This window comes from Pseudogymnoascus verrucosus (genome assembly GCF_001662655.1).
Source record: "Pseudogymnoascus verrucosus strain UAMH 10579 unplaced genomic scaffold scaffold_20, whole genome shotgun sequence".
NCBI lineage: Eukaryota > Fungi > Ascomycota > Leotiomycetes > Thelebolales > Thelebolaceae > Pseudogymnoascus > Pseudogymnoascus verrucosus.
The window spans coordinates 19527-41441 of NW_017263671.1; the positions used below are offsets into that span (position 1 = coordinate 19527).

General features: G+C 53.0%; 8 protein-coding genes across 8 annotated transcripts; 5 read left to right on the forward strand and 3 right to left on the reverse strand.

The window, feature by feature from the left end:
- Window positions 1-550: 550 nt before the first annotated feature.
- Window positions 551-2752, reverse strand: VE01_05432 (uncharacterized protein; the record flags this gene model as incomplete). Its single annotated transcript, XM_018274896.1, has 7 exons — window positions 551-1544; window positions 1595-1926; window positions 1981-2093; window positions 2150-2303; window positions 2350-2430; window positions 2478-2600; window positions 2669-2752. The coding sequence occupies 7 exons, from the start codon at window positions 2750-2752 to the stop codon at window positions 551-553; spliced, it is 1881 nt and encodes a 626-aa protein (XP_018130602.1).
- A 398-nt stretch (window positions 2753-3150) lies between these two features.
- On the forward strand, window positions 3151-4739 carry ISA1 (Iron-sulfur assembly protein 1). The gene is made up of 2 exons (XM_018274897.2): window positions 3151-4245; window positions 4297-4739. Exons 1-2 carry the CDS (start codon window positions 3510-3512, stop codon window positions 4332-4334), a joined length of 774 nt encoding a protein of 257 aa, XP_018130601.1. The 5' UTR covers window positions 3151-3509; the 3' UTR covers window positions 4335-4739.
- A 174-nt stretch (window positions 4740-4913) lies between these two features.
- VE01_05434 (uncharacterized protein) lies at window positions 4914-6545 on the forward strand. Its single transcript, XM_018274898.2, has 2 exons — window positions 4914-5759; window positions 5812-6545. Exons 1-2 carry the CDS (start codon window positions 5224-5226, stop codon window positions 6311-6313), a joined length of 1038 nt encoding a protein of 345 aa, XP_018130600.1. The 5' UTR covers window positions 4914-5223; the 3' UTR covers window positions 6314-6545.
- Window positions 6546-6861: 316 nt separating this feature from the next.
- On the forward strand, window positions 6862-7923 carry VE01_05435 (uncharacterized protein; the record flags this gene model as incomplete). Its single annotated transcript, XM_018274899.1, has 1 exon — window positions 6862-7923. One exon carries the CDS (start codon window positions 6862-6864, stop codon window positions 7921-7923), a length of 1062 nt encoding a protein of 353 aa, XP_018130599.1.
- An 888-nt stretch (window positions 7924-8811) lies between these two features.
- VE01_05436 (uncharacterized protein) lies at window positions 8812-9292 on the forward strand (the record flags this gene model as incomplete). Its single annotated transcript, XM_018274900.1, has 3 exons — window positions 8812-8877; window positions 8968-9078; window positions 9137-9292. The coding sequence occupies 3 exons, from the start codon at window positions 8812-8814 to the stop codon at window positions 9290-9292; spliced, it is 333 nt and encodes a 110-aa protein (XP_018130598.1).
- A 236-nt stretch (window positions 9293-9528) lies between these two features.
- VE01_05437 (uncharacterized protein) lies at window positions 9529-10382 on the reverse strand. The gene is made up of 2 exons (XM_018274901.2): window positions 10104-10382; window positions 9529-10052 (listed from the first exon to the last, which is right to left on the reverse strand). Exons 1-2 carry the CDS (start codon window positions 10292-10294, stop codon window positions 9728-9730), a joined length of 516 nt encoding a protein of 171 aa, XP_018130597.1. The 5' UTR covers window positions 10295-10382; the 3' UTR covers window positions 9529-9727.
- A 1200-nt stretch (window positions 10383-11582) lies between these two features.
- On the forward strand, window positions 11583-15116 carry MLH3 (DNA mismatch repair protein; the record flags this gene model as incomplete). Its single annotated transcript, XM_018274902.2, has 2 exons — window positions 11583-12301; window positions 12349-15116. The coding sequence occupies exons 1-2, from the start codon at window positions 12058-12060 to the stop codon at window positions 15114-15116; spliced, it is 3012 nt and encodes a 1003-aa protein (XP_018130639.1). The 5' UTR covers window positions 11583-12057.
- Window positions 15117-16583: 1467 nt separating this feature from the next.
- Window positions 16584-21060, reverse strand: CAS91 (Maltose acetyltransferase). The gene is made up of 3 exons (XM_018274903.2): window positions 18875-21060; window positions 17643-18820; window positions 16584-17585 (listed from the first exon to the last, which is right to left on the reverse strand). The coding sequence occupies exons 1-3, from the start codon at window positions 19755-19757 to the stop codon at window positions 17511-17513; spliced, it is 2136 nt and encodes a 711-aa protein (XP_018130596.2). The 5' UTR covers window positions 19758-21060; the 3' UTR covers window positions 16584-17510.
- Between the last annotated feature and the right edge of the window lie 855 nt (window positions 21061-21915).

Here is a 21915-nt window from a genome sequence, read left to right on the forward strand (position 1 = left end):
CCAGCTTTCCACATAAACTATAATCCCATCGTGGCAGTGCAGGCCAACGCAACAGCGACTGCCAACCACCAACTTAACCACCGCCAGCACGGCGTCTACTCTTCGCGCCGTGCCGTTTCAGGGTTTACGCCAAGAGGGGAGCGATTGGTTGGCGGTTGGTGACGGCGCTTATCGTTATCCGTTGGGTTGGAGCTGCGATAAGAGTCCGCGGTTACTGGAGGTTTGATGGGGGTGGTTCTATTTTTGGAGATGAGGGAGTTTATGCGGCTGAATGTATGCCTGTTGGCGGTATTAATCTCGTGTTGAAGATATGTGGCACGTGGTGACGAGGGCAAAGTGAACGGTGAGTGAGACTTAGGATGAAAAGTCGTGAGATGACACTGTCAATTCCGTATCGGCGACACAGGGTAAGTAGACCCCTCCGGAGTCTTTCTCTGTTCATATTCAGTTTCAGATTCAGCTTTTGGTATAAAACTCATGGCCCATGCTTCCCATCCAAACCCATTGAAACGCCTTTTATACACACAAAACACACATCCCATCTACCCTCTCACGGCGCATCAACCAACATCTTCGCATCCGCCACCGCCGCCCTCGCCACCTTCTTCAAAAACACCCTCTCATCCGCCTCCCTATACTTCTCCCACCCATCTAGCCCCTCCCTCGTCTGAATACTCAACGTCTCATACCCCTGCTTAATCACCTGCGCCACCTGCGCACTCGTCAGATTCCGCACTCCGCTCCCGCGAACGCCGTCTTTCAAGAGCTCCTTGTAATGCGCGCTGACGCTCACGAGTGTGCCGATCGAGCAGCCGGGGCGCTTTGCTAGTCCGTAGGCTTCGCTGAATTTGACGAGTATGTCACCTGTTTCTACGAGCTTGTAGAAGAGGTCATCATATGCTGCTGGCGTGGGAAGGAATGCTTCGCCCGCTGACAGCGCCAGCGCGATGAGATTCACCAACGCATCCTGTAGCGCGTCAATGCGAGACAGTCCCGCTAGATCTGCGGCGTATGTAGCCATGAAGCGGATTAGCGTTAGCAGGGAGCGGAAGAGCTCAGACCAGTGATAGGGCAAGCGCGTGCGTGTGCGTGCCAGATGCGCAATCAGGCGCTGCAAGATATCAAGGAAGAGGGCATAGAGATCGACGTCAAGGCGGCGGCGGAGGTTATGGTTGATCCCGTCAATCATGGCATCTATGAGGGCGGTAGCGAGGACGCGGTCGCCGCGAATTAGAGGGAGGTAAGGGGAGCGCTGGCGGCAGAGACGGATTGGCGTTTTGCTTTCAGGACTGCAGATGCGTTTGCAGAGGCTGGGGTCTTCGACGAGGAGGCGGATGGTGAGGAGGTTGAGGCGCGCGTAGAGGGAGGTGCGGGTGGAGATGTAGGCGTGCTCGAGGAGGTAGGATGTTAGGGATATGAAGCTTGCGATGGGGGGTTCGGATTGCTTGTTCTCGAGCTCGAGGGTCACGAGGTTGAAGCAGAAGAGCTTGTTGGCGTGGACGAAGTCGTAGGTGGCGAGGAGGACGGCTGCTTCGGCGCCGGGACTGGGACAGAGTTAGCAGATATTGTAGATTATTGTAAGGGGGGGACTGACAGTTCTGCGAACATCTTCTTGGCGACTTCGGGGTCGATCACTGGCGCTGCTGGCTTTGCACCGATTAAGCCGCCGAGACCGAGCATGCCGAAGGCTGATGCGAGTGACCATCCTTCTGGGAGATCATTCTGGACGGCCACATATTTTGTGCGTAACCGTGAGCAGGTAGCGCCGGTAGATGTGATAATCTTCTGTATTGCGGCCTCGTTCACGAAATCCTCGAGCCGTAACCTGTACGGATTTTGGAACTCAAACTTATTGTAATTCGCTAATAATCCGAGCAGAGTAAATGGTTCAAAAGTTCGGGTTATAGAATCAGTATCTTGTATAAACTGGCCGGATTAGTTTATCGAGTTGAACGAGGGAGACGCGCGGCCAATCCATACCTTCATCAGCGACGGGAATAAGTCCCTATGTGTGAAATACGAGAGGAGACTCGTTTGATATGCGCCGGATGTCAGGGATAATGTTACTTCTATGGCTTTTTGCCGTATATCCACTGGCAAGATGTCAGTGATGTTGGAGCTGGGGGGGGGGTATGTAGGGAGTGCATACAAGAGCGTCCTGTCCGAATTGTATTATCCAGCACCGCAACGAACTCCGTAACGACAGAGTCGACTTCGTCCAGGCCCGCAAGCACATTTATAATGTCCGAACTCGGGTTGTTATATTTCTTCGACAAGACTGAAGCCAAAAGTACTGTAAGGGTCTGGATATGTTAGCCGTAGCCTTGTTGGAGCGGGGCATGGTCTTACATCGAGAGCATGAGTATCTGCCGGAGCACTTCCGGTTTTGATGCATTTAATTGCTCGAGAGAATAAGCTTCGTGTTTGGTTCTATCGCATGTAAGCCCAGGTCATAACCATACTTGCTGGGGACTAACTTGAAGGTTGAGCAGGTCAGAGGGACTCAATCCACCCAGTTTGCGCCTCAGCGTCGCAAGGTCCGGTTTGAGGAGGAAGAACTCCGTCCAAAACCCCTCAGATTTGTCGCCGCCTTCTTCATCCTGCGATGGAGAGTTAACATACAATCATTGGCGTCGACAGTGCGCAAGCCGGCACGGAATGTTGTTACCTTGAAGAGTCCGTCGTACAGCTCGACGATCTTTTGTTGAAACACCTCAGGTCTGCTCTGCTGGGTGAGGGGCGACGGCTCCATAACTCATGCCAATTGTATGTAACCAGGAGCTCGGCGCTAGTCAGACACGCAATGGAAGAGCAAGAACCGAGTGGGAAATGGGTAGATTTCTATTGTCGATATCTCGTAAAATTATATCTCCATCAACACGTTGCGTATGTTCCTACTGCCACCACCACCACCAGCCACAAAGGCCCAGGGTGCTTCAGCCTTGACCTGCATTTGTTCTTAGCGCAATCCGGCCGTCGGCGGTCGGGGCAAAATCAGTAAGACGCACAGCCTGGGAGACGAGGCTGAGGAACATTTAAGTAGGCGGAGGCACGGGAGGGGTCTTTTCTTAGACGTCATTGTTAGTAGTTCATTAAAGTTTACTCTAAAAGTCGATTATATTGCACTAAATATCCGTGCAATTGTCCACAGTCCAAGCTCATTTTCTTAAGAGGCTGTTGTTATGACTTTCACTAGATTTTAGTGCTTCTAATCAATCGCCCTCGTACCTTTATGGCCCCGCCACTTATTGACTGGGTTTACAGGGTAGACGGGATGACAAACCCGCTATACTGATTGGTCACGGCTACCCGTGGAAGTCCATGAACAGAGCCGAGCAGCATCATCGTATACAGTACTTTAACTCTCCAGCAAGCAACCTTCAAACCCAACTGGTGACTAATACCTCAATTTGGCATGAAATAGCAGAGCCTTTTCGTCCGAATACCAATACTATATTCATCTACTATACGAATACCCCATCCGACCAAGCACCTGTCAATCGCACAGGATGGCAACTCCGAGATTTGCGACGCCGCTGGCTTCCTCAACCTCAAGGCTGTTCCAGTGCGCGTTTGCCCCCTCAGCAACACCAGCACTCCGGCCATGCCGCCACGCAATGAGACGAGTCTCCGAAGCACAGTCTGCACGCATGTCGACGAAGCGCAAGATGCAAACCAGCACATACCAGGCATACACTCTCGAACCTCAAGCGCCGCCACCCCCGCGGAGCAGCGGCACCCCAGAAACATCCATCGGGAGAGGGATACCGCAACTGCACAACACAATGCCGCCGCCGATACCTGGGCAACAAGCAGCAGCAACACAACCAGAGGTAGCTATCACCGAAAAGGAGGCGCAGAAGACGAAGCCTGTCCAAGCAAACAACTCCCCGGCCGCAGGCGCTGCGCCGGCGACACAAGAAAAGCCAAAGCCTCGCTCGAGGCTACGGGCTGCTCGAAAGGCGGCAATAACCCTTACGCCACTAGCTATCGAGCAAATACGCAACCTGCTCAACCAGCCTGAACCCAAGCTCATCAAGGTCGGCGTCAAGAACCGTGGCTGCAGTGGCCTCTCATACAACCTCGAGTACGTTGACAAGGCGGGAGCATTCGACGAGACGATTGAGCAGGATGGCGTGAAGGTCCTGATCGATAGCAAGGCCTTGTTCAGCATCATTGGGAGCGAGATGGACTACGTGGAGGACAAGCTCAGTGAAAGATTCGTCTTCAAGAACCCTAATATAAGTAAGTGGCTCCGCGGAGATACCATAAGACTATATCCTAACAATATACCAGAGGATGAATGTGGCTGCGGCGAGTCGTTCATGGTTTAGACTAGAACATCACGTTGAGCGCAACGATTACTTTGATACACCATTTATTTCTGTTCATACACAGGGCGCATCGGCATTGGGCGGCGTTATGCGGGAACCGGGCAGCAGCGATTGGCTCTATAATTCACATTTGCACATACGGACAGACGGACAGATAGTTTTGGAGACTATAGACTGTAATTAAGCATATCACCACTTTCACGAAATCTCCTGGTTGGATACCTGAGGAAGACTCGAACGGTGCCTGGTTCAGGCCGGCCATAGAGAGTTGAAGCCTTGAAACAGGCTCGAATTCAAAGCCAACTAGAAAGACGGAGCTGTACTTACTAGGAATTATTATACGAAAATACCACTATTTCTTCCATTTCCACCAAACCCTCTATCACGTGCCAACCCAACTCCCAGGATCCCCATCCTTGTCGGCACATGTCCCGAAGGAGCCAAGGCCAGCCATCTTTCATTTGTATCACTGCGAATAAGCAAACGAGCTGTCGCCTGTCAGCTCCAACCACCTGTCACCATACACATTATGTCCCCCAGTGTAGTTTCGTGATCTCCCAAACCCCGTACTTCGTAGGTCGCATTTCCTCTTCCTCAAATTCGTTCACTCTCTCCCGCGCGCCGAGCCGGCATCGTCGGAAATTGGGTCTTTCGCATGCAAGCAAGCACACTCACTCTCACGACGCGCCTTCTAGAAGTCTCACCTTTCTCACTTTTTAATTCTACGTCGCGCGCGTGTGTCCTTGTACCCCGCCTGCCAGTTGCGGCGCAGCGGTACATAACATCGCCCGCAGCTTCGCGCTCACTTCTCACGTTTCTGTACTACGACAGCGTCCTTTGTTCCCGTCTTAAATCCCCATCTTCCTTCTCTATCAAACCCTAATGCGCCATGCCCGCCCCTTCAACCCCCTCCTCAAACCGGTGGACCCTATCTTGGACAAGCTCCTCCCCACCCCCCAAGCCCCTCCCAGCGGGTATCAGGCGCTCTTTCATCACCACCCCCTCCGGCCCCCTCGAGCTCCTCAGCGCAACCCCCGACCCCACGCGCCCCCGCATCGCCCAATTCCCCATCCTCGAATCGCCCATCCTCTTCGTCCACGGCGGATTCGGATGCGCCTCCGTCTTTCTTCCCTGGCTCACCCTCCTCGCTAATCATGGGTATAACGTCCACGCCCTCAGCATCCGCGGACACGGCCACTCATGGACACCCGGGTTCCTCCGCATGGCTTTACTGACTACCGCTTACGCCCTCGCTACAGACATTCGCGCTGGAATCTCGCATCTTGAGACGCTGTTCAGCGCGCGCGGCGAGGTCGTGTTGGTAGGCCATAGCGCAGGCGGAGGGCTCGTGCAGATCGTATGCGACCAGGAGCTGGCGCGTGTGCAGGCCCTGGCGTTGTTGGCTGGGACGCCGAGTTTTGGAGCGTGAGTTGCTGCTCTCCCCATAGTTGGAAGTTGTGCTAATGGAATGGTGTAGTGATCATGTGTACCGCGCGTGGTGGACGTTAGATCCGCTATTCTTACCCCGGATGTTCCTTCGGGACTGGCTGCATCCGCGATCGCCGCTTTCGTCGAGCGAGCTGGTCAAGGCGGCGTTCTTTTGTCCGTCGTTCCCGATTGATTGGGTGAAGCCGTTTGAGAAGCTCATGTCTGAGTATGAGAGCTTGAGGTGGCCTATTAGTACGATGTGGCGCGGATATGTGGATCCGAGGCGGGTGCTGTTGGGGTGCGGTATGAGGCTGTTTGTGTTGGCGGCGGAGCTGGATCAGTTAATGAGGATGGAGTTAATGGAGAAGACGACGGCGGAGTATGCTGGGGCGCTGAAACAGATAGGGAAGGATGGGTATGATATTAGAAGGGGGGAGGTGGAGTTTGCGTCTGTGGAGGGGAGCGGTCATCACTTAATGAATGATCTGCAGTTTGAAGACGCCGCAAGGATATTTGAGGACTGGTTGGAAAAGTTGAATGATGACGAGTAACGATCAATGGAAAAGTGCTGGGATAACGGTGTCCGGTCTGGGAGGCCTCTTGTAATGTTGCTGGCACAACTTTGGGGTTTTTGGAATAATATTCTCGTCATCGAGACGGACAACTCAAGAGCACAAGAGCACATGCCGTTTATGTCATGCAGTTGTGCATAACACTAGCTGTACCTTGAACCATGCATCTTAAGCAATTGATAAAGAAATATATATTTTGTTCTTTCTGGGGAATCGCGTTCTAGAATATGTATGCGCACACGTGAGCGATTCTCCGATGGCGGACACCCGTGGGGGTTATGGGCGCTTGGCGGGGTAAACCGCCAACTTCTCCCCCGCCAAAATAAATTCTTAGCCTCACAGTCGAGTCACAGACCTCAAGTGACCGAGATAGTGGATATCAACCTCCCGCGAACTCCACCGAGCATGGCAAGGTGACGGAAAAGCAATATACACCATTTTTATTATATTATCCACCGAGGACACCCTTTTCACACCTCTCAATCGCTTCAATTCGCATCACCGAACAACCTCTCTACCCAGAAACCATGGCCGCCTCTAAATTCACAGTCCGAGCTCCTTGCTCGTCGGCCAACATTGGTCCTGGCTTCGATGTCATCGGCCTCGCTCTGTCAATGTATCTCGAGCTCAAAGTCACCGTCGACCCCTCCGAAACCACCTCGCTCCCCCTCAACTGCCGCATAACCTACGAGGGCGAGGGCGCCCCCGACGTCCCCCTTGACCCAGAGGTCAACCTCATCACCAAAGTTGCCCTCTACGTCCTCCGCTGCCACGGCCAGCGCGTCTTCCCCAAGAACACCCACGTCCACGTCATCAACCCCATCCCACTCGGCCGCGGCCTCGGCTCCTCTGGCTCCGCCGTCGTCTCCGGCGTCGTCCTCGCCAATGAGGCTGGCAAGCTCGGCCTCTCAAAGGCTCGCATCCTCGATTACTGCTTGATGGTCGAGCGTCACCCCGATAACATCGCCGCGACCCTCTACGGTGGCTTTGTCGGTACCTACCTCAATGAGCTCAAGCCCGCTGATGTCGCGCGCCTTGAGATCCCGGTCTCGGAAGTCCTCTCCAACACCGGCGGCGTGGATACGGGCCTGAACCCCCCGGAGCCGCCATTCAACATTGGACATTTCCATAAGTTCAAGTGGGCGCCGGAAATTAGGTGTATTGTCGTGATCCCGGATTTCGAGGTCGCGACGGCGAAGGCGAGAGAGGTGCTGCCGACGAGCTATACTAGACCTGATATCGTGTTTAACCTGCAGCGCGTGGCGCTCCTGCCTACGGCTCTGGGCGAGTCGCCACCAGACCCGGAGTTCATCTACCTGTCGATGCAGGATAAGATCCACCAGCCATACCGCAAGACTTTGATCCCAGGGTTGACGGAGATTCTGTCGAGCATATCGCCCAAGTCGCACCCAGGTCTCTTGGGCACTTGCCTCAGCGGTGCTGGACCAACCATTATGACACTGGCGACTGACAACTTTGAGAGTATCGCTGATCATCTGATTTCGGAATTCAAGAAGGAGGGCATTACGTGCGCATGGAAGCTGTTGGACCCGGCGCAGGAGGGGACGACTGTTACTTATGACGCTTAATTGATTGGGCTTACTAACGGTTGGGGGTGGCTGCTTTGATCTTATACCTAGATGGTTACTTTGGGAAGGAGCGATGGGGAGATGCATTATTGGTGGCATAGAAGGGGCGTACTTGCCAGTTGGGGGGGGCCGGCAAGATCGTAAACATGGCCAGAGGCAGGCGCAGCGATGCAAGGTCAGAGGTCAGAGGCAAGAGGGGGAGACTGAAGAAACAAAATGAATATTTATGGATAATCCGCATGTCCGCACCGTACTGAGAGTGTCGCACAGCCCCGTACAGCCATGTTTGGGGGCTGCGTGGGGAACCTGCTTGGATTGTCCGCGGAAACGTTTGAAAGTGTTTGTTGGATAGTCAGACTATATACACTGAACACAACAGCATTACACAATTACACAACCACGCGAAAGATCCCACGTTCAAACAAAAACAACTCACTCACGGTATAACCCCCCATCTCTCACAAACACCATACCGCCTCTCACAGCCCAGTCATCCCCAGTCGCACCTTCCTCCCGTCCCCCTCCTCCCCCCTGCACCTTCCTCCTCCGGCCGCGCGTCCCTTCCCATCCAGACCCGCCCTCCCCTGCCCATCAAGGCAAGCACGACCCAACCCCATACGAGCGCCCTTCCATCCACAGACGTCACAGCAAACCTAAATCCAACGTCCCTTCCCTGATAAGAAGTGGTTGTTGGTCGTTCCTGCCCCTCCCGCTTAGAAAGTTGGCAGAGACACCCGGCAGCCAACCGAGCTATTTAGAACCCTTGTCTTAGACCACCATCTCCGACTCGCCCATCTTCTCTCAACAACACTTTTCTCATCCTCACTCACCCAATACCGATTTACAAATACAACCTATCTCGCAGATTAAGAACGTAAATTAGTAGCTATGACTATCATCCACATCGTCCTTTTCGAGTTCGCCGCCGACGCTGACCCAGAGGCTGTCAATGACGTATGTTCCCATCCTCCCAGGTCCTGCCTTATCGATAAGCACGTGCAACAACCTCCTCCCAGGACGCAGACTGACTGATGAGCACATTAGATCTGCAAGCGCATGCTGAACCTGTCGAATACCTGTCGCCATCCCGAGAATGGGCAGCAGTACGTGTTTAATGGGATTGGGGGGAAGAATAACAGCCCGGAGGGTCATGATGTGAGTTGCTTCCTCTCTTTTTGCGGGGTGGGGGATAAGGAAGGCTAATACTGGATAGGGAGGGTTGACGCATGCGTTTATCTCGCATTTTGTGTCGGAGGCGGATCGGAAGTATTATTTGGAGAAGGACCCGGTGCATCTTGCGTTTGTGAAGAGTGTTGGGCCGCTGGTGAAGCAGGTGAAGGTTGTGGATTTTGAGGATGGGGTGTTTTGAGACTGAGGAGGTGGGGCTCAGTTTTAATGAGTGATGAGGAGCAGGTTGATGGGTGTTACTGGCATTATTCATGGATGGACTTTAAAATGGAATGGAATGGAATTGATTGATCTTCGTGGGTTCTCACAACACTTTTATCAGCACCGCGCATGAGTCTTTCAGAGCCAACGTGAACTCGCCCTCCACACATCCTCACAATCTCCCCAAGCACTCAGTCCAAATATTCCAAAATGAGGATTAAATTATTATCTTATATACTCTAGCCCCCACATCCGGATATACAAATTCCCAGGCCGCAGCCGTATCTGTTCCCAAAATACAACAAACAAAACATATAATCTCAACGGGTCTCAAAACCCCCCAGCAGACGCAGACGCCAAAACAATACGCGCAGCCCACTTTCCCTGTCCCTCACACTCTCTCCCAATACACCGCTTACAACATAGCCGCAACAGCGACGATGGCAGCGAGGAGGCTGCCAGCGGGGGCGAAGATGGAAGCTCCTGCACCGGGATCACCACCGCCGGACTTGGGAGCGGTGTTTGTGTTCGAGTTGGAGTCACCGTTCGTGGGAGCATCGGTCGAGCTGGCGCTGCCGCCGGAGCCGGTTGAGCTGGCGCTGCCGCTGCTGGTATCGCCAGAGCTGCTTCCAGTGCCACTTCCGCTGCCACTTCCGCTGCCACTACCGCTGCCGCCGCACTCGGCCTGGAGCTCGGCCGAGTAGGGGAATGTGACTTCAGGGCAGTACTTTGTGAAGCATCTAGGCGGGGGTTAGTCTGGGTGGTTGGTCGAGGGGCTAGGAATAACGCACGCTTGTCCGCCGGTGGCGGCCTTGCAGAGGCAGGAGATGTCGCTGTTGCCACAGTTCTGGACGTCCTTGAGGTAGGGCGCAGCGCAGTTACTGAGGCCTTGGGGGTCGCTGCAGTTCTGGACGTCTCCGAGGTCAACCTGGGCGGCGACAATGGTGGCCGAGGCGGCGGCGAGGAGGAGGGAGAAACGCATGTTGATTGGGGTTTGGTGGTTTGAGGAAAAGGTAAGGGGTGGCTTAAAGAGTGTTTGAAGATGAGAAGATGGATTGAGAAGATTTGAGTTGGAAGGATGAGGGGGAAAGAAAAGCAGAAGGATAGAGACGGACTTGGGGAATATTAGTACTCACGCCAATCCCTATCACTTCTCAGCACTCTCAAACGGATCAGGCACTGAGAGGGGTGTGAGCGTAGCTGAACTGAGCTATTCTGTGAATTGAGGGACAGCACTGCCCACCCGCCCCAAGTCAAACCAATGAGCGCGCGACCCGCAAGCCCAAGCAACATGATGATCGCGCCTAGGAATAACATTGTGTCGGACCCTGCTTGGCTTCCGGAGGCATTGCTGACCCGATAGAAATGGATCGCGAGGCAGCTGAATGGTTCGGTGGGGAAACCAAACTGACAGACAAGGCGAGATCTACCTGTCACAAATTACCATAAGCCGCATTGGATTCAGCTGTCTCCACCGTTGGCTTGGAGGGGTGGGTTTAGAGCGTGATGATAGATGTCATTGGTTTTTGAAGGGTCTTGCTGAACCATATCCAGTGATAAAATTGCTCTTGTCAGCCTTACGCTTCTGCACGAAGGATGTGGCATGGGGTCGTGGCTCGGTGAACTTTCTCAGCCCTCCTTAAACCCATAACCGATGGCGTGGAGAACCTTAAGTGCCTGGAATGACACACTGTATTCCCTGCCTGTCAACTATAAATCTTCCCATGGCACCTGACGTCCATATCCCTCAGTATTCCCAGACTTCTGAACATACAGAAGTACGTACGGAATCCATCGCCCATTGAGCCCCTTCTTGTAATTCTCTAGCTGAGGATGAAGCAATAAACAAATCCACGCAACTCACAACACGAAGTTCTCGGACTCCTTGCTTCCCTCCCACCTCCAACCGAAACGATCTCCCTCAGAAGTAAAATTAGCAGTACCCATTCAGCCCATGTGCCAAGAAGAGAGGCTTGGAGATCAACAGGTGCCGTGCTCTTAAGTTTCCTATTCTGGGGTTAATTGAACTGCGTCGGCAAATGAGCCCTGGACTTGGCAAGCCACTGTGGACATGATGTGGTAAGGACGTGGGACTCGGCCTCTGGTCTGAGTTTTGTGGCTGGGTAAGACGGGACGATATAGGTCCATTTCATCAGCCTCGAACATTTGTTATCGGATAACTAGGCAGAAGAGCGGATTCCATGAGTTTCTCACTTGGAGTAACACGAGCTAAGAATATCTTTGGGGCGCTCACAGAATTAATACCAATGGAAAATTCTAGATTTCACATTCTCATACTATCGTTGACTAGATCTGTTGTGAGCTTGTTGGCGTTGTTAGTATGGTCATCACGTGACTGAGCGTGTCATTGCTCTGGCATAAGGCGGTGAGGGCATCCTCGCATGACAACCGGCAGAATTTCACGCCGTCGTCGTTCCCTTGTCCAAAGCGTCAACCCAGGAGCCCAGCGCAATATAAATTCCCACTCAATGTTGCCACTTGAGATTGACGGTGTTGGCAGAATCTGTTGCTTTAGTTTCCTCTGTTGAAGTATTGCTTCTCTGCCAGTATTGCGTAACTGCTCCGTCTTTCTGCTGAGATGATTGCCATATAAACAAACCGGACGTGAGCCCTTCGTTCTTTCCGCGCGATGGCTAATACCCAGCGTTTTGAAAACGGAAGGAACATTATCCATCAGATTTGGCACTGCATTCATTACAGTGATTGAAGGATTCCAACAACGGCATGGCTTCTTCACCTGCTATCGCTCCATTGCCACCTGAAGTTGTTGCCCAGATAAAATCGTCTGTTTCTATCACGTCGGTAAATGGGGTTATCATTCAGCTACTGAAGAATTCCCTTGATGCCTCAGCCGGAAAGGTCGATGTTCAGGTTGACTATGGTCGTGGTGGCTGTATAGTCGAAGATGATGGACTGGGTATAGCGCCAGCCGAATTCCAACCCAGTGGCGGGTTGGCAAAACTTCATCGTAAGAAACCCAGTCTGGTAATCGGCAAAACTCTAATATATATATAGATACCTCCAAATATACCAGTGATACTGAAACGCATGGCACCCAGGGCTGTTTCATTGCTTCCCTTGCTGCGCTGTCATTACTGTCTATCACTTCACATCACCATCTGCACCGCTCGCATAATTCTATAGCCTTGTCCAGATCCCAGGTTATATCTCGTCATACTCCGGCTCCTGAGGCACAGAATTTAGTGTCATTAAACCATGGCACTCGTGTTACCGTGCGGAACCTGTTTGGGGATATGCCAGTCCGAGTCAAGCAGCGTGCTATTGAGAATGCAGAGTCGTCAAGAAATCCGAAAGACTGGGATTCGCTCCGCAAAGAAGTCATGGCCTTGATATTAGCATGGCAGGGCCCTATTTCTGTGACCATAAAAGAGCTTTCATCCAACACCAAGTTACGGACTTTGCGTATAAGTTCGAGGCAGAGAAATATCAATGATGATGGTGCCCTGATATCACATATTTGCAGCACTCTTGCGCAAGCATCTTTCATTCCTTCAGTAGACACATCGTCTTGGGTGTCTGCAAGCGGCTCTACATCTACAGTTAGTATCAGGAGCGGAATCTCACTTGATCCCGCGCCCACCAAAGGCATTCAATTCATGTCCTTTGGAATACACCCTTTGAGCAACGAAGACGGACGCAATATTTTGTTTGAAGAGGTCAATCGTCTTTTTGCCAATTCATCGTTTGGCATAGTGGATGATCTTCCCCAGCTAGATGAGACAGAGAAGAAGAGGAGAGCAGAGGACAAGCGATATAAAAGCGATGGTTTTACCAACAAGGAGTTAAAAGGGTCTGGAAAGGGGGTGGACAAATGGCCGATGTTCTATATGAGAATCGATATTCATGGTCCAATACCCAACCACGACCCCGTTGAAGATGTTTTTGACGATGAGAAAACTCTCATTTCCATCACGAAGTTACTCCAGGCTGTCATTGTGGAGTTTCTCCGAAGCAACAACTTTAATCCCAAGTTTATCCGGCCTCCTGGCTCGCCGTCCAAGCGCAAAGCTGAAAGCAGCGAGGTTGACATGGGTAGAATTGAGCCGTCGGGTTCTTCTACTAAAGCTATTTATGATATGCCTGGAACGTCAGTCTCACCAAAGAAAAGGGCAATCACGAAACTTCCGACAAGGCATCCAAGTCCTAGGCCATCATCGCCGTTTGATATATGGCCTAGGGTCAAAAGCGGGAGGGTTCCAACGCTTGTCAAGACGTCAAAAAGAGAATTATCCAATGTCGACGACGGAGTTCAAGCGGCAAAAGGCGCCCAGCCTTCAAAGCGTCCTTCGGCAGGGTCGAAAGACACCGGAAGGGATTCTACCTCCAAGATAGAGAAGTCTCTACCCCGCAGCACGACCCCGCTTATCTCGAAATCAGGTACAGTATCCCAGCTGCCTTTTATGGATGTGGCAAAGCCAACCAGGCGACCTGCAATGGCTCCCAAAAAAGAAGTTCCGATCAACGAATCCCCTCCCGACATGGAGAAAGACGAACTTGTTCCTTGGACAGACCCAACTACAAAGGAAAACTGCTTCGTCAACATGCGCACTGGCTCAGTACAGCAAACCCCAAAATTGAGCGTCAAGCCTACTCCAGAAACACGCCACGGACTCCAAACACTCAATAGAAAGTACGCCCCAAAATCACACGACACACCCACCCAACCCCACCAACCAAGCGACTGGCTCAACAGCATCCTCACCAACTGGAACAACCCCGTCTTCCCCCCCGCCGAACCCCCCATCCCCCAAATCCAGCCCGACTGGACCGACACCCACACTCAGAGCATCCTGCACGGCCACCACCATACCTGCACCCAAGCAGCCATCGACCGCGCCTTCCAAGTCAGCGCCACCAGCTCCACCGGCCATCTATCGAAATCGGGACTCCAGCAAGCCCGTGTCATTGCGCAGGTTGATCGCAAGTTTATACTCGCGCGGATGCCGGCAGCAGCAGCATCTATGGATGACGGAGTAAGCGGGGAGGATATGCTCGTTATTATCGATCAGCACGCCGCTGATGAACGCTGTCGCATTGAAGCTCTTATGGCGGATTTCTTTCTACCGCCTTCACCGTTGCCGGGACTGGGACACGATGAGTTGGCCCCTCGTGTCCGCGTGGAGAGGCTAGAGAAGAGCATTGTCTTTGAGGTAGCGGACGCAGAATCGGAGTTGCTGGAGCGTCATCGACGACACTTTGCGGATTGGGGCGTGTTGTATTACATTTGCCCTGGGGAGGGGATGGATAAAGTCGTGCTGACGGCATTACCGCCTGGTATTGTGGAGAGGTGCCGCGCGGATCCGAAGATAGCTATTGAACTCATCCGGCGTGAGGTGTGGGGGGTTGATGGAAGAGGGGGTGCTGGGCCATCACGTCTGGTTAGGGGAAATGAAACCGCAGAGCAGACGGATGTGGAAGGAGGGGCGACCCCAGATTGGGTGGCACGCATGCAGGGCTGTCCGGCGGGGATACTGGAGATGCTAAATTCGCGTGCTTGTCGGGGGGCGGTGATGTTTAATGATGTGCTTGAGCGTCGAGAGTGTGAGATGTTGGTAAGGAGGTTGGGGGAGTGTAAGTTCCCGTTTTTGTGTGCGCATGGGAGGCCGAGTATGGTGCCGCTTGTTGGGGTTGGGGAAGGTGTGGTGGTTGGAATGGAGAGGGAGGGTAAGGTGAGGGAGAAGGGGGTGGGAGATCGAGATGGGGGAGAGGGTTTTGGGAGGGCGTTTAGGATGTGGAAGAGTGAGACGAGGAGGAGCAGCTGATATTATAAAACGAAACTAGAAGATGGGTTGGCACATCTTGTATCAAATATTCCCCCATCCAAATACATAATAAATACATCAAATAACTACCACCTAGAACGCCTCGTCTGATTCATATGATTATCCATTAAACAGTATAGACCAAGAAAAGACTCTCAATCACGAGCAACGCCAGAATAACTCCATTGCCCATAATTAACACGGTCACCTTTCAAAGGGGTGGCAGCCCCGTACTGGAAGATAGATAGACAGCGCGATCCATCTCCCTAGTCACAGCAACACGCATGACACATATATGTCGCCAGCTAGCCGGGGTCATTGAATTTTTATTCCACGACATCGGGGATGATAGAAAAATTCCCAAGAGGGTATGAGGAATAGGGGGTAACTACAACCGTCACTCTTATCTGTCGCTGGTATATTCTCATCACCACACGCGCTTCCTTTGTCACCGTACTTCAATTGCCACCACCCTTCTTTCGTGACCACGCCACGCCTCTTTCTCAATGATAACAGAGACATCTCCATCCAACACATGATACGATGGATGTTTAACCATATCCTGCCTTTGTCGTCTGAGTTCTGCAACAACAGCAGAAGTGGCCGGATGTGCGAGATATGCTTTGGGTGTGCAGAGTCCTTTAGCCGCCTTGTCTCATGTTATATCAGTTGACAACAGTACTACTACTGCTGCTGCTGTTGCTGTTGCTGTTGCTGCTGTTGTCATTCTCACCCGTACCCGTCATTCCTACATTCTCGTCACCGCACTACCACCACCACTACTACTGTTGCCACCCTTACCCATCGCTCATACATTCTCGTCAGCGCACATCTCCCTCTCACCCTCACCCTCCTCAAAAAAACCCCCCATACTCCCCGCTAGCTGCAAACAAACCAGACCCTAACAGCAGACACCCGTTTAAGTGACATTCTCTCAATAGCAACGAGTCGTCGTTTGCTCCTGCTCACGTCGGTTGCGTTGGCCGTAACTTATAGAATTTCTTTCTCTCAGTCTCGCGATAAACAAAGGATGACTCGTATGGCTCTTGGTACGGACTGGGTTTGGGAGGAGGGGAGAGGGGAGAGGGGCTATAGGGGGGTGTGTGTTTGTGGCGTGGTGGTTGGTAGTAGGAGGGGGAGGGGGTTGCTGAGGTGTTGGGGGGGAGGTAGAGGGAACGGATGGGGGGGGGTGCTGTACTAGGAGGGATGAGAGGAGATGGAGAGTCCTCTCAATGGAAGAAGAAGAATAAAGTGGTATAGCACAGCACAGCATAGTAAATCCCCCGTGCGTCAGTCAGTCAGTCAATACACATACAATACAAACCCACGAAATCCATCACCCCCCCGTCCGCCCCCAAAAAAAACACTAGTAAAATAGAATCCCTCTCCATTTTATGAATCTTATAAACTTAAAAGTTAAAAACGACTATAGCCACCCTCCCTCCCCCTAGTAGCATAAATAATCCCTAGCAAAAATCCAACCCCGACTTCTCCCTCTCTCTCACTCCCCCTCTCACTCCCCCTCTCACTCCCCCCCTCTCTGTCGCGAGATCGGCAACCCCCTGCCCCACCCTCAGCTAGGTCTCCAAAACCATCCAAAACAAAAGGGAGTAAGTAGTAGCTGCAAAAAAAAACAAAAACAAATGATGAGGCGAAAAACGTATAGCAAATAAGTGATATTTCCCGAGCCCCTACGGTCGTGCTTTCTTTCCCATCTCCCCATCCCCAGTTCCTATCCCTTTTCCTCCCTTCCCTTCCCATTCCATTCCATTTCTTCCCTGATATTTCCCATCCCATCATAAAAAACAAAATAAAAGGTTTGAGCACACACACACACACACACATAACGACAATAAAAACGCAAAATCAGCACAGAAATATGACAGCGAACAAGGGTGAAAAAAAAATGTGGTAGTAGTTGAAAAAAAAAAAAACGGAAATAGCAACGGTCTTTCCAGCTTTCTTCTCTTCCTCTCTCTCTCTCTCTCTCTCCGCTCTTCCCATGGTGGTGGTGGGTTGGACGGTAGCAGGTAGTATTCCCGCTCCCTTTCCCAACACATCCATCCATCCATCCCTCTTCCCCTTCCCATTTCCTTGCATTTTCCTTCTCCCTTCCCCTCACCCCCTTCCCTTTCATAAGCTACCCTTTCGTCCATCCCACTGTCTCTTATTCGTCCTCATACGAGAAACGAATAGCGGGTAGTAAAGAGGGGGTGCAAAATAGAGCGACTATCGTGAAATTGGACCAGCCAGTTGCCATAACGCCGGGAAGAGCGGGCGAGCATATTACCGCCTTTCGTAAGGACGGGGGTGGTGGTGGTATTATGTATATAAAATATGTTTTCGTTTTCGTATCCTTAGCGAACCTCGGAGTCAAACAAGAGGGGAGCGGGTTTAGTCGTGGACCTGAAAGATACCTCTCATGACCCTCGCTGGGTTACCGCTGACGACCGTGAAGGGTGGTACATCCTATAAACCGTTAGTACGCCATTTATTTACTTATAAGCAAGCTCGCAAAAAACTCACCCTCGTAACAACCGAGCACGCCCCAACCGTACTCCCCCTCTTCACCGTAATCCCCGGCAAAATCGTAGCATTCGCCCCAATAAAGCAGTCCTCTTCAATGATAATCGGCTTCCCCTGGTTCGGCCCTTTGCTACCGAGGCGCTTCTTCGGATCAATCGGTACCGTCGTGGTGAGGATACTGACATTCGGTCCGATCACACAGCGGTCCCCGATCTTGACAGACGCGCAGTCGAGGATCGTGCAGTTGCGGTCGATACTCACGTCCTGCCCAATCGTGATGTTATACCCGTAATCGCACGTAAACGGCGCCGCGACAACGCAGCGCTCGCCCACGTACCCCTGCGGATTCACCGGCGAGGCCAGGTGCGGCGGCATGCTAGCAAGCTCCTTGGGCTGCAGGATGTCGCGGAACAAGCGCGAGCGGTCCTCGGGGAGGTTCCCGTTATTGGGATTCGTGCTGTTGTTGAAGCGCCACGAGGCGGCGTTGCAGCGCTCGCGCTCGAGGACGAGCTCGCGGTCAAAGGGGAAGAAGTTGTTGCCCGCGAGCATCTCCTCCTTCTGCGTGCGGCGCGAGTTGGAGGCCGGATGCGAGAGAGCGAGGCGCGCGGCGTCCTGGGCGGCCGTGGATTGCGGCGTGTGAGGGTGCGGGCTGTTGGTATTCGAGGCGTGGAGGATGCTGAAGTGCGGGACCGAGTGGGCCGATTGCGGAGTCCCAGTGTCATGCTCGCTGCGATTCTGGTCTAGCAGAGGAGGCATGCGCTGGTAATCCATTTGAGAAAGACGATCGGGGTAATTGCTCTGGCTGACTGCGCTTACCGGTGTAGGGAAGGTATTGGCTTGTGTGTACGAGATGGCGGAGAGCCTCTTGTCGGGGCTCCCGACTGAGGCGCTGAGGTTGGTTGAGGCGCTCCGGTCTTCGTCAGCGCCAACTGGCCGAGCGGGCGGTTGCAGGGGATCAACACGTAATTGCTGGCCGCGATACGATGGTAAGGGCTCGCGTTTGGGTTGCTGAGGCTGCTGCTGCTGCTGGTACGGCGGCGGTTGGTACTGGCTCGGGCTCGCATCGTAGCCGTCCTTGGACTGCAGAGGGACGGGTCCCTGCTTCTGTTCCGTCTTGGGCCAATTGCCACGACTCGGGTAGCCGTTGCAGATAAACCCACCACGCATACAATTGTTACCTTCAGGACGAATTAGATATAGTCAGGGTTGTACAGTAGCTCGCGGGGACTTACACTCAGGTCTCGTCTCGTCGCACTTCTTCTTGCGCTTGCGGCAGGTCATGCAGCCGGTCTTTGTCCTGTTGCTAAAATTGCGCTTCCGCTTCTTGTGGTCCACCTGCACCTGCCCATACTCGCCTCGGTAAGGCGCACCGCGATCGTTCTGCGCCGGGCTGGTCTCGCTGTAATTACCCTGGCCATCGCTGTTGTTTTCGCGCTGCAGCGCTTCCCGAAGCTGATCATCAGGGCTCATGTGGTGCTGCGAAACGGCCGAGTGCCCTCCGTCCACAGGGGTGCGGTTGTCGATCTGATGCGAGTACCACGACGCGGCGCTGTTCTCGCGGCTCTCCTCGGGGTAGTGCGGATACGGCGTTTGGGGTGTGACATATGGATCACGCGTCGCCGATTGCGCATCTCTCTTGCTCGATTGCGCAGAGTCGGGATACGGGCTGTTCGGCGAGCCCTTTTGCTGCTCGTTCGGCTTCAGTGCTGGCAGACTGTGCTTGTGATATGAGCTGGAGCTGGACGGCTGGGCGCTGTCGCGTTCCACAGAGCCAGACCGCTTGCGCTTATGTGAGGATTCGCCATCTGGGAAGGTGGGCGGCGGAGGGACGCTCTGGCTGCCGGCAGCCTTGTCGCCATTGACCGTGTCGGCCCAATTGTCTCTCTGCGTATTTGTCGTAGTGATGGTGAGCTTCTCGGGGACTGGCGGAGTGGTGCGGGCCAGTGGCTCAGGGCGATCCTCGGAAGCTCTCCGCGACGAGCCGTTGCCATTGTTCGTTGGCGCCGCGGATGGCAATGCCTCACGGTTGTTGACGGCAGTGAATCGCGACGTCGGTGGATCTGCGGGCGTGTCGAGGAATGGGCTCGGCGCCGTATGTGATTCGACGGCCGTCATGGTGTCGGCTGGTGATGGACGCCTGCTGTCGCTGTCGGCGGTGACAGGATCTGCCGGAGGAGTCGGACTCGTCGGGTCGGGCAGCTTGGTGCGCGGTGGCCTCTCCACGGTGATGGTGTCTGTGAGGTCTCCCGAGACGCGTCCTGTCTCTCGTAGGCTCTCGCGAGCGAGTGCCACAAGCTCCAGCTGGACCGAGCTGGGACTCCTTTCCTTCGCCGTCGTGGAGACCGTCGTGAGGGACGCTATCTTGGCAACGGGAGGTACGCTGTCTCGGAGCTGCGACAGCGTGGAGAACAATAGAATGTTTGTTCGGGGGAGTTGAGAGGTTCTTTGTTGGAGTGCGGCTAGCTGTAGGAAAGAATTTTGCACAGCCCCAGGTTGACGACGTAACGATGCCGTCTGGCGTCTCTTTCTTGCGACGGAAGGAACAAAGCTTGGTGGCCGGGGGAAGTGAGAGGTTATTCCTGGCGGTGTAGTATGTAACTTTTCCAGAAAAGTTTCAATACAAGGAATAGGGGACAATTATTAAATGGAGACGTTGGCGGTGTCAAGTATGACGACGACGAGGTTGTTGTTGTGTTTTAAGGGAGTGAACGAGTGTGTGTGTGTGTGTTCGATCGAGGGTCGAGGTGGTTACCCAAGAACTGGTCGACTTCTTTCCCGCCCCAGCGCCCCCAGCGTAAGCCGGCGCTTCGAATACCCGCAATAGGCCCTCGCCTCGTTTCGCGACAAGACTGCCGACGCGGTAAAAGTCCAGGCAGAAGCGTGAAAATGGGCGGCAACTCGGAACGAACGATAGAGAATGATTGGAGAAGGATGAATTGATTTGAGATAAGATAGAGAGGGTATACAATAGGATGAGGGTGTCTAGTATGTATTTGAAGTTGTGTTTTCTCTTGCGCGCGTAAGATGGGAAGAGTGGTGGGTGGGTGGTAGGAGTGGGTGAGTGGGTGAGTGGGTGAGTTTGTGTGTGTGTGTGGTGAATTAAGGTGAGTGATTTGGGGGGAGGGGGCGGTGAAGATTACTGTATGGGGAATTGGGGATTGGGAGGGGATTGGGAGAAGGGAGAAGTGGGAGGGAGAGTGGGAAGGGGGGAATCTGACTATGGGTGAGTGGGCGTCTGAGTGGGCGTCTGGGTGGGATTGAAGGGCGCGCGCGAGGCGAGTACGGAGAGAACGGAGAGAAGTACTAGACTTAGTGTAGTGCGTGTAGTGGGTGCGCAGTGTGTTAAAAGTACGAAGTTACTGTGGTGAGTGGTGAGTGGTTGTAGTACTTGGCGCAGTAGTAGTAATAGTGTGGAAGGGGACGGGGATGAGGATGGGGGACACGATGGGGACGACACGACGACGGGGAAGGGAAAGAGCCGTTCAGAGTCGCGCGGGTAAGAAAAACCACCAGTTGGGCGAGTTAGCGGGGCGAATTATTAGCGTGCTAGGGTGGGTGGTGCTAGGATGGTTTCCACTTAATCGGCCTTCCGCACTAGCGCTTTCACTAGATTATGTATGTATACACGTTGGTAGTTGTTGGTACTTGATGACAAGGTGGAGGGATAGTATGGGATGGATGTACTCTTCTGTGTGTGAACAGGGGTAGACAAGTTAGACAAGGTGGATAAGTTAGACAATGGAGAGAGGAGCAGAGTACTTCCTTAAGTTTGCTGCCTGCCATCCTTATAGGAGAGAAGTAGAGTAGAGTCCAGTCCTATAGGAGAGAACTAGAGTAGAGTCCTATAGTATATACAGAACTAATATACAGAACCATGCTACTCTACTACCCTACTTATAGTATACAGCATACAACTAGAGTATGTACAGGACTATACTACTCTACTTATAGTAGTATACTGCATACAACATACAAAACACACTTTGATGACTGAGATGACTGAGATGACTGAGCTAACTGAGATGGATGACTACTTGCTGCCTACACTTGTTGCATACTTACTTACTATCCTCTCTCCTCACTCCCTCCTCACTCCACTCAACATTATAAGCACCGGCCTCAATAATCCCCCGTCCCTTCTTACATCCCAATTCACTCACCACCAACACTCCCCTTCCACCACTTCCAACCCTTCTATTCCTTCCTCCCCATCCCCATCCCCATCCACCTCCACCATGCAATGCACGGCCTCTACCTTCCTTCCTTCCGCCCA

Bases quoted from the DNA above. Each gene is read 5' to 3' on its own strand.
- CAS91 (XM_018274903.2), bottom strand. From the start codon at position 19,757: ATGACGGCCGTCGAATCACATACGGCGCCGAGCCCATTCCTCGACACG. The intron at 18,821-18,874 runs GTAAGTCCCCGC...TTCGTCCTGAAG, and splicing joins CGACGAGACGAGACCTGAGT to GTAACAATTGTATGCGTGGT. The intron at 17,586-17,642 runs GTGAGTTTTTTG...AACGGTTTATAG, and splicing joins CGTGCTCGGTTGTTACGAGG to GATGTACCACCCTTCACGGT.
- VE01_05437 (XM_018274901.2), bottom strand. From the start codon at position 10,294: ATGCGTTTCTCCCTCCTCCTCGCCGCCGCCTCGGCCACCATTGTCGCC. The intron at 10,053-10,103 runs GTGCGTTATTCC...ACCCCCGCCTAG, and splicing joins GCCGCCACCGGCGGACAAGC to ATGCTTCACAAAGTACTGCC.
- ISA1 (XM_018274897.2), top strand. From the start codon at position 3,510: ATGGCAACTCCGAGATTTGCGACGCCGCTGGCTTCCTCAACCTCAAGG. The intron at 4,246-4,296 runs GTAAGTGGCTCC...ACAATATACCAG, and splicing joins CTTCAAGAACCCTAATATAA to AGGATGAATGTGGCTGCGGC.
- VE01_05434 (XM_018274898.2), top strand. From the start codon at position 5,224: ATGCCCGCCCCTTCAACCCCCTCCTCAAACCGGTGGACCCTATCTTGG. The intron at 5,760-5,811 runs GTGAGTTGCTGC...GGAATGGTGTAG, and splicing joins GGGACGCCGAGTTTTGGAGC to TGATCATGTGTACCGCGCGT.